Source organism: Astatotilapia calliptera, chromosome 7, assembly GCF_964374335.1.
Source record: "Astatotilapia calliptera chromosome 7, fAstCal68.1, whole genome shotgun sequence".
Classification (NCBI taxonomy): domain Eukaryota; kingdom Metazoa; phylum Chordata; class Actinopteri; order Cichliformes; family Cichlidae; genus Astatotilapia; species Astatotilapia calliptera.
The window spans coordinates 8545860-8556796 of NC_137428.1; the positions used below are offsets into that span (position 1 = coordinate 8545860).

The 10937-nt window shown below is 38.4% G+C and overlaps 1 protein-coding gene and 1 pseudogene across 1 annotated transcript in view; one reads left to right on the top strand and one right to left on the bottom strand.

The window, feature by feature from the left end:
* The window catches only part of ror2 (receptor tyrosine kinase-like orphan receptor 2), a 42969-nt gene extending 38162 nt beyond the window's left edge, over window positions 1–4807 (top strand). Inside the window, exons 8-9 of the mRNA XM_080303424.1 lie at window positions 1989–2194; window positions 2328–4807. Of these exons, the coding sequence (XP_080159550.1) occupies window positions 1989–2194; window positions 2328–3788 (1667 nt within the window). The 3' untranslated portion in view covers window positions 3789–4807. The remainder of the gene's footprint in view (window positions 1–1988; window positions 2195–2327) is intronic.
* Window positions 4808–9556: 4749 nt separating this feature from the next.
* LOC113037046 (U1 spliceosomal RNA) lies at window positions 9557–9711 on the bottom strand (annotated as a pseudogene).
* Window positions 9712–10937: the final 1226 nt, after the last annotated feature.

The following is a 10937-nucleotide window of genomic DNA, read 5'->3' on the forward strand; positions in this document are numbered from 1 at the left end:
TATTTAGGTGCGCTTTGTAGTCCGGGAAATACGGTAAATGACAGAAAAGCTCCTGTTTTTCACTGTCTACTATAGAAATTTTGGTTTTATAAATATGGGACAGTCTGGGCAGTGAACTACCAGAACTCGTTCTGTAATTTTACACATTTATCATATCAAGAAACTCAGTTGTACTTCTTTAGCCTATATTAAGAAATCTCAGGGATTAAATGTGTAGTTAAGCATCTTTATGTTGACAGAAAGTGGAGTTTCACCCATCTGGCCCACTTCAAGGTTCAAGGTTCTTTATTTGTCACATGCATAGTTATACAAGTATAACACACAGTGAAATGTAGCCACACACAGTGAAATGTAGCCATACACAGTGAAATGTAGCCATACAACGCCACACATCTAAGGTTGATAAGTTTATATTTTTATTCATTTAGAAATCCAGAAATACTGTTCATAAAGAGACTAGCAAAAAAAAAACATTAAAGAACTGATTTGGGTAGGTACTTCCATCTATGGTTATTGGTAAAATTATTGTTCATTGTTTTGAAAATTAGTGAACAAATGCTGATAAGTAACTTTTTGCAATTGTGGAACAAGTACGTCACTAAATCCCATGCTTAATTAAAAGCAATAATGCTACAGTATATGTTGTACATTTTGTAAATAAAAGTACAAAGGTTTTGCATTACAATATACTTTAAATTCTATATAAGAATCTGCACAACTGAGAACTAATTCACTGTAGCCAAATTACACCATCATTTATTAGCTCATTTGTATTTTATGCTAATCTAATTCTGATAAATGGAGTTCACAGTGAAATATTTGCCTTTTGTATAGTATATCTTTTCATGAATAAATAAAAAATTTATAAGAAAGATTTGCTCTGTGATTCACATCAGTAACTTGTTTTCTCGATTAAAGTAAAGTTTGCCAGTCTGCATATAGCTGTTGTTTCTATTGTACTGATTTATCACTGACTTCACTTTGATGTTATTTGCAGTTACATGTGTCCGCTGCAGGCTGAGCAAAAACGTTTTTTTGGCAGGTTTAAATGTCTCTATTATTATCATTTCTAAGTACCTGGGTAGTTTTCCTTTTTTTAAACTAGAATTTAATTTTCTGCTGACCCTTGAAATGTTGGAAAAATACATTAGAAATTATTTTCAGAACAGACTAAATAGTCTGTTCTGAAAAAAGCTGTTCTATTGCTAAGAACAGCTTCTAACTTTACTTGCTTCCACTCTAAAAGAAAGATTTTTGATCTAATCAAACAAAAGAGTGTCTGTTTCACACATTCACTGAGGGACAGAGATGCAATAAACTGTTCCTATTCTACTGCAGCACCTTTTGTTCACACAGGTCATTTTTAACACAATTTGACATTCACACACAATCAACTGGTAACACTAAACTACGCTGCACACATGGTGACAAAAGATCATTATATATAACTGCCCTATTAGCTATCATGTGCCTGGAGAGATTTGGACATGAGATTTACCACCATCACGTAGCTTTTCACATTACTCTGGCAAAATGCCAATACCCACAAAAACTAACCCCAGTTTTGGGGAAACACACATTTGTTACTTACCCTTTCAATACATGAGTACAGTACAGTCTTAAAGACTTCTTAGTGATAGTTGTCAGTATTTCCCGTGCTGCACAGCAAACAATAACTTTTGATATCTAATTCGGCACACTTTATTTTCCAAATTGTAAACAAATGCGGTGTAAAACAGCGCTGATGTTGCTGCCATGGTGAAGTGTCCATCATAACCAATCATATTAGGACACTCCTCCTTCCTTTGGGCTCCACCTCCAGACATTTAAAAGTCAGTTGCAGCTACCTGCAGCAGCATGCGTAAAGCAGACACTTCCACGTGTGTTCAGAGTTCCGCGCACCAGAAATTTAACTGCGCGAGTGGCAGTGAATATAAAATAATTTTCATTTTGTATATAATTTGACCTTGTTTCTGTTATTATTTCAGAGCCACAAGAAAACCCCAGGAAGGAGATCCTGTTTATTTTAATACCTGCAGTTGCCATCCCATTGGTTATCGCTTGCCTCTTCTTTCTGGTTTGCTTGTGTCGCAATAAACATAAGGCTTCAAATGACACACCACCTCGTTCCCAGCTCAGCAGCTCACCCTCCCAGGACACGGAGCTGTCGCCCCTGAATCATCAAAAACAACAGGTAGCAATAATAATAACAAGGTAACATTAAATATGGTCACAGTAAATGTGATTTACATACATTTGTTTAAGTATTGTTGAATTCTGGTGGCCAGAGTCTTTGGTGACATGTATTTATTGTTTCATGGCTGCAGGCGAAGCTGCGTGAGATTAACATGTCAGCAGTGCGATTTATGGAGGGGCTCGGTGAGGACCGGTTTGGCAAGGTGTACAAGGGCCACCTATATGGCACAGTACCTGGTGAGCAGACCCAAGTGGTGGCCATAAAAACTTTAAAGGACAAGGTAGATTCTGCTCTTTGTGAGGAATTTCACCATGAAGCTATGGTCCGTTTCCATCTGCAGCACCCAAACATTGTTTGTTTGCTTGGCGTGGTCACCAAAGAGCAGCCAATGAGCATGATTTTCACCTATTCCAGCCTTGGTGACTTGCATGAGTATCTGGTAATGCGCTCCCCTAACTCCGATGTTGGCAGCTCAGATGATGACAAGACAATCAAATCCACTCTAGAGCAAGCTGATTTTATTCATGTTATCACCCAGATTGCTTCTGGAATGGAGTACCTTTCCAGCCAGCAGATAGTCCATAAAGACCTTGCTGCTCGAAACATTCTTGTGTTTGAAAAACTCGGTATCAAAATCCTGGATCTTGGGCTATTCAGAGATGTTTACTCTGCTGATTACTACAGTCTCATGGGAACAAGTCCTTTCCCTATTCGTTGGATGTCCCCAGAAGCTATTAAGCATGGCAAATTCTCCACCGACTCTGACATCTGGTCTTATGGAGTGTTGCTGTGGGAGATATTCAGTTATGGTCTTCAGCCATATTGTGGCTACTCTAACCAGGATGTAATTGACATGGTGCGCAGCCACCAGTTACTGCCCTGTCCAGATGACTGCCCGGCCTGGATTTACAACCTTATGCTGGAGTGTTGGAGTGAAGTCCCAGCCCGGAGAACTCGCTTCAAAGACATCCATGCACGTCTGCGCTCCTGGGAGAGCCTGTCCAACTATAATGGCTCTGCTCAGGTGTCTGGCACTAGCAATAATACTACCCAGACCAGCTCTCTTAGCACCAGCCCTGTTAGCAACCTTAGCATAAATACAACAAGTGCATCAAGATACACCAGCCCTAAAAAGAGCTCACCATTCCATCAGCCCCAATTCATGCCAATAAAGGGTCAACTACATCGGCCAATGGTGCCCCCACAGCTCTACATCCCTGTCAATGGATATCACCCAATTCCAGCTTACCCATACCTGCAGAACTTTTACCCCATGCAAATACCGATGGCAATGCCACACCAGCAGATCCACCACCCACAACAAATGGTTACCAAATCAGGTTCTCAGCATAGTGGCAGTGGATCCACATCTACAGGATATGTGACCACTGTCCCTTCCAACACTTCTGCCACAGAGAGAACAGCAATGGTAAATGAGGACTCTAAGACCAACGATGAAGAATTGGCTGATGGGGCATCAGAGGAAGAATTGAACCAAAACCAGGACTTGGCAGTGCCAGAAACAGAATTACTAGGTGAAAGTGAGGCTCCTCAGACTGAAGAATTGGCGATCCACTTGTCTGACACATAACTGAAGGACAGTAGATCTGAAATAATATGCCAGCTGTGCTATTTTTGCCCAAAATTCTATGAACACATTGAATGAAGGGAGCCATTTTTCCACAACCGTGAATAAATGTCTTTGTATATAATGTCCCATGTTTGTATCTCTCAAACCCCTGTGATGAAGTAAAATGAATTGTGCTATTCCTCTTTTTTAAATGTTGCCATTTGGAAGAAATGATATTCTTTCAGTTGCTGTGCAACATAAAACTTGTTCTTAACTTTAGAAAAGTATTTTTGAGTTTTTCTTACAATGGTAGATTGTTTACCTTCTCTAATGCTCACGGTGTTACCAGATTTTTAATTTTCACGTGCCAGTGAGACAGTTTGTGTGGAGTGTAATATGGATGATGATCTTGCCATCAGTGCCACCATTAATTCTTGGATGCCATACCTTCGACTTACTCATGGAAACTGATTGTTAAACGAAGGCTGAGATGATTCCTAAATGACTTTGTTCATTGAAATGAAAAAATGGATATTTGATAACTCAGAAGTGAAAAGGTTCTACTGTGCTGAACAAGTGTTTCGCAACTCTTGTACCCCCAATTTTTATGCTTGCTTTTTTTATGTTATTATTGTATTGTCTGTGAATGCAGAACAACAGTTTATGGTGTATAGAACTGATTCAGAATTGATTTTTCTTTCATTAAAATGGTTTCGTATAACACACATTTCCATCCATCAAAACAATAAAGGTTTACACCCTTATTTTGATCATTTTCAGGCCAGAGACAGTTTTTATTCCTCATGACACGTGTTCCATGAATTTGGTACTGTTAACATTAACTTTTATACCCAGCTGAATAGATCTGTAATTTATTTCTTTGGTTTGATTCTTTTTTTTTTAGTTTTCTTTTTTTTTTTTTTTTTTACAGGAAAAGATGGATAAGCTTGGTGTTAGTCCTTTCCACCAAGTTTGCTTTGTTAAAGCTGTTTTCTGCTTCCAGTATGTGAATATCAAATAAAGTCTTATGGATCAAATTATGCCAGTCTTTCATCACATGGATCACTTGTTTGTTTTTTATTTTGTCATCCCACATTCAAAGTTCAAACACTACAGATTTTAGACACTTTAGACCTAAAATTAATGTATATTTATTAGTCAAAAACATTCATTTGTGCTAGTAAACGTATAACAAGTGTAACAACCTGAAAGTCTCCATGTGGCAGTGAGAACAATGAGCTTAACAAGTAAGGTCCAGTTATTTGTTTTAACAAACATTTCAGGCACATCCTCTAGTCTATTTGTAGGATTGTTGGCTGTCCACTCAAGAAGTTCAGAATACAAAAAGCAGAATAAGAGATTTTTGACTACCCGACTTCTGTCTGTATTAAGAGTGGCCTTTGGTGTCTTATTTCAGTTGCTGCACATGTCAATTGATTTTGTAACACCAAGACTTTAATATTTGAGACTGCTATTAAGCAGGTCAAAAATGAAATTTCATGCTCATCTGAGGCTACATATATACAAACCCGATTTACTTCACACCACATCATTTTTCATATGTAGGAAAAGGTAAGTTCATCAGATGAAACTTAAAGGATCTTTGGCTCACGTCTTCATCTGGATCAGCGGTCCCCAACCCCCGGTCCGTGAGTCCTTTGGTACCGGGCCACGAGAGTTGAGGCTCAGGTGTGAAATGTCAAGTCAATGAAAGTAGAAAAATGTTTTAATATATATTAATTTTATAGTATTTTGTAAACGTAAACAGGGGTGGCCATTTTTGGCCACGAACAAGCTGAGAGGGAGTTTTTTGTTTTTCTGTTACTGCACAAAAAAAAACAAAGATACATAAAACTCATTGATACTTTTAATTATTGCTATGCATCTAACCTCCATCATGGTTAGAAAATAATTCAGTTTGCATGTTTTATTTGGAAAAAAATTGGGGTTTTGTGATTTTTTCCATTTATGAGTTCCTAGGATTATGTGATCTAACTGGTATTTAAAGGGTTAGAATTCTGAATTTGAATGAAATTTTGATTTTCATGAACAGCACTGATGCTAATCTAAAAAATCAAGTAAAAAAAAGTGGAAATTTTTCTTAATATATATGAATTTTATAGCATTTTGTAGTTGTAAACAAGGGGTGGCCATTTTTGGCCACGAACAAGCTGAGAGGGAGTTTTCATGTTTTTGCTCTCTCTGCACAAAAATAACAATGCATTATAATCAATGTTGATGTGAATCAATTACATGACCCATACTCTACTATTAATAATACAAGAAATTTCAGTAGCAACTCAATTATATAAAATTGCAAGATTTGAGGTTGTCTTCCAGCTAGTCGCAGTGGACAAACAAACTGGTGTTTAAAGGGTTAAAAATGTAAAAAGTAATAATTATTTTATATTTATGAAAAGAACTGAAGTTACTTAAAAGCTTTATGCAGATAAAATGGCAAAATAAACATGAAAATAACAGACCTAATCTGTTGGTGGCCACGAACAAGCTGAAAGGGTAGTGATTTTGAACAAAGGCAAGGCAAGGCAAATTTATTTGTATAGCACAATTCAACAACAAGGTGATTCAAAGTGCTTTAGAGAGACATTAGAAACAAAAACAAATAAAAAGTATGATTTAAAATTGATTAAAACAAGCAAACAAACAAACTAACTAAACACACACATTTCACACCTGTTCGCGCGATCTGAACCCTTATCGTAAGGGGAGCTACCAGTCCTTCTGTGGACGAGCTACTTTCTATTTTAAATTCCCTGAATTTAAAATACTCTCTAGACCCAGTCTAGACCCAGCTGGGGAGCTACCCAGAGCTCTAACCCACTTAACAAACAAACAAACAAACAAAGCAGTATGTAAAATCAAAACAGATAAAATCAGAACAGTAGATAAAATCAGTAGTTAATGTAAGTTTTGAAATTTAAGCTTAACTAATTAACAAACAAACAAAACAGTATATAAAATCAAAACAGATAAAATCAGAAATAGATAAGATCAGTAGTTAATGTAAGTTTTGAAATTTAAGCTTAAAAGTGTGGATTTGGTGCTTTATTCAAATGCAGCTGAGAACAGGTGAGTCTTCAACCTGGATTTAAATAAACTGAGTGTTTCAGCTGATCTGAGGCTTTCTGGGAGTTTGTTCCAGATATAAGGAGCATAAAAGCTGAATGCAGCTTCTCCGTGTCTGGTTCTGACTCTGGGAACTGATAAAAGACCGGATCCAGATGACCTGAGGGATCTGGAAGGTTCATACTGGGTCAGGAGGTCATTGATGTATTTTGGTCCTAAACCATTCAGAGCTTTATAGGCCAGCATCAGAACTTTAAAGTCTATCCTCTGACGGACAGGCAGCCAGTGTAAGGACCTCAGAGCTGGACTGATGTGGTCCACTTTTTTGGTCTTAGTGAGGACTCGAGCAACAGAGTTCTGAATGAGCTGTAGTTGTCTGACTGATTTTTTAGGTAGACCTGTAAAGATGCTGTTACAGTAATCAAGCCTACTAAAGATGAATGCATGGACTAGTTTTTCCAGGTCCTGTTGAGACATCAGATCTTTTATCCTTGAAATATTCTTGAGGTGATAGTAAGCTGACTTTGTTATTGTCTTAATGTGTTTTTCTAAGTTTAGGTCTGCATCCATCACTACACCCAAATTTCTCGCCTGGTTTGTGGTTTTTAGGTGTATAGATTGAAGTTCTCTGGTGACCTGTAATCGTTTTTCTTTGGCGCCAAAGACTATTACCTCAGTTTTGTTTTTGTTTAGTTGGAGAAAATTGTGGCACAACCAGTCATTAATTTCCTCAATGCATTTACCAAGAGCCTGTACAGGGCCTCGGTCTCCTGGTGACATTGTGATATATATTTGTGTGTCATCTGCATAGCTGTGGTAGTTTATTTTGTTGTTCTTTATAATCTGTGCCAGTGGGAGCATGTAGATGTTAAACAGAAGGGGTCCCAAGATGGAACCTTGGGGAACTCCACATGTGATACTTGTCTGCTCAGATGTGAAGTTACCTATTGATACAAAGTATTTCCTGTTTTCTAAGTATGTTTTGAACCAGTTTAGTACAGTTCCTGAAAGACCTGCCCAGTTCTCCAGTCGTTTGAGTAATATGTTGTGGTCAACTGTATCAAATGCTGCACTGAGATCCAGTAAAACTAAGACTGACATTTTTCCACTGTCTGTATTCAGACATATGTCATTAAACACTTTGGTCAGAGCGGTTTCAGTGCTGTGGTTCTGTCTAAAACCTGACTGGAAGGCATCATAGCAGTTATTCTGTTTTAAGAAGTAATTGAGCTGTTGAGAAACTGCTTTTTCAATGATCTTACTTAAAAACGGGAGATTTGAGATCGGCCTGTAGTTGTTCATTTGTGTCTTGTCAAGATTGTCCTTTTTCAGTATAGGTTTGATTACAGCAGTTTTTAGTGGTTCTGGAAACACACCTGACATTAAGGAAAAGTCGACGATCTGTAACAGGTCTGACTCTAAAGTCTTTGAGACCTTTTTGAAAAAACTTATTGGCAGGACATCTAAACAGCAAGAGGAGGAGTTCAGTTGACCTAAGATGTCCTCCAGGTCTTTGCTGTTAATCGGGTGAAACTCTTTGATGGTGTTTAAACAGTTTTTCAGTGGACACAGTACATATCCTGGATCTGCTGTTGATGTACCAACTGCTTGTCTAATCTTTTGGATTTTGTCTGTGAAGAATTTGGCAAAGTCATTGCAGGCCATGGTTGAATGAAGTTCAGCTGCCACTGGCACAGGAGGGTTTGTTAGCCTGTCAACTGTAGAAAATAAGACCCGAGCATTATGGCTGTTTTTAGTGATGATGTCAGAGAAGTAGGACCTTCTTGCACTCCTCAGTTGTAAATTATAATTGTGAAGTTTCTCTTTATAGATGTCATAGTGAACCTGGAGGTTTGTTTTTCTCCATCTGCGCTCAGCTTTCCTACACTCTCTTTTTTCATTTTTCACCAGTGTGGAGTTTCTCCATGGAGACTTTTTCCTTCCAGAGATAACCTTCACCTTAATGGGGGCAATAGTGTCCATTACATTTAACAGTTTTGCCTTAAAGCTATTGACGAGCTCATTGACTGAACCTTTGGACAGGTCAGGTGTTAATGGGAAGACCTGGTTAAAGATCTCACCACTGTGTTCAGTTATACACCGTTTTGTGATCACTGCTGTTGATATATTTGTGTGGGCTGAGATTTTACTTTCAAAGAAAACACAGTAATGATCAGATAAGCCCACATCAGACACAGCAATGTTTGAAATGCTCAGGCTTGGAGATCAGTAGGTCAAGAGTGTGTCCTCTATTATGTGTGGCCTCTGTTACATGCTGAGTCAGCCCAAAGTTGCCCAGAGTGTTACTCAGGTCTTTAGTCCCTTTGTCCTGAGGGTTGTCCACATGGATGTTAAAATCCCCAACAATAATTACACAGTCGAAATCAACACAGATCACAGACAGCAGTTCACTGAGGTCATTAATGAATCATTTCAATGTAAGCAGCTGTCTCCTGGAAGTTTTCAGTCTTTTGAATATGTGGCTTTACAGCTGAAGGCCCCATCCAAAGTTGTGTTTGTTAATGTTTACAGGCCTCCCAAATGCTGCACAGACTTTTTTAAATAAGACAGCATCCCCTCCTCCTCTCCTGCTTACCCTGGACTCACTGATAAAACTGTAGTTAGGAAGCCAGAAGATTGCATGACGTCGTCATTGAAAATAAGCGCAAACATTCCCACTCATTTTTCTTTCAACATATGATGAGGGGAAAGCGCGAACGCAGTCCCCACTACCAGAAATTATGTAGTCGAGATTCCCACATTTGGGGAATTCGCAGGCTGTCAGCAAAGCCAGAGTGCAATGGCTGAGCCTCGGCCTGAGAGAACCAATTTTCAATTTTCAATTTTCAAAGAGTTTTATTGTTCATAATCAAAATTACATCTGTTCATTCATAAGGAAATAAAAACAAATAAACGGCCAAAACTCTGAAATCAAAACCCAAGATGGGGAAACCCACAAGGGGGAAAAAAAAACAAACACAAAGGTCGAGTAAACAAACACACAATACTCTCACATTATCCTACATACAAATATTCAAATACTTCCTTGGTACTTTCCACAGCTTTCTTTTGTCTTCTTCATTATTTCCAAGTGAGATTCTCATAATATAATCCTTTAACAAACAAACCATACTATTGATTACAACTCTTTCAGATATTTCATATTTTTTAAATACACAGATGTTTCTCGCTCTCCACAGAGCATCTTTAACACAATTCACCATTATCCACCAACACATTTCCCTTTTTTCCCCGGTTTTTTCCAAATTCCCATACATTATAAGTTCATATGTCAACTCTTCTTTACTTAAATCTTTCAACCACTGTCTTAGTAGGCCCCACACTTTTTGTGCAAAAAAACATTCCCAAAATAAATGTTTAACCGTTTCATCACCCCCACACCTCTTTCTTGGACATTGGGCACTCCTCGTGCACTCCCTTTTTTTCAAAAAGGCTCTTGTCGGCAAACATTCTTGAACGGCTTGCCACGCTAAGTCTTTATGGGGATTTAGCAGGCATTTGTTATTTACATTACCCCAAGCCATTTTAGTATGAGTTTCACGCAATTTTCCTATCGGTGACATGCTACCTATTGGAAACAATGTCTCCTCTATAGTTGCGCGCGTTATCTCCTGAAGGGTTATCCTAGTCTGGAGGCGTTTCAGCAAACTAAACACTACCTTGTAGATTACAGGATATTGTTCAGAAAAGGGCACGTTAAGGGGGGGGCGTACACCCCACGCCTGCAAAACTTTCCGACCCACCCAAAACCTAGTAAAGTATGGCCAAAGTTTATCTTTAGGATCACTAAAACATGCCTTAAGAATTGGGGTGATAAACATCGCATTGCACTTGGCCTGAGAGAACCACCTTCGTGATCATGGTATCTCTCCTACCAGGTAAGTATGAATTCCTTAGCTCACGTATGGGGCAGTCTTTCACACACAAACCCTGCACACTCACGGTGCTCACAATCTCAAAATCAACAAAAACACAGCCTGTAGGAAGCTGGGACTACACACTATTTATATATACACATGAAGCAGTTTCCAACAGAGCCCCATAAGGTTATTTAGCTTTACA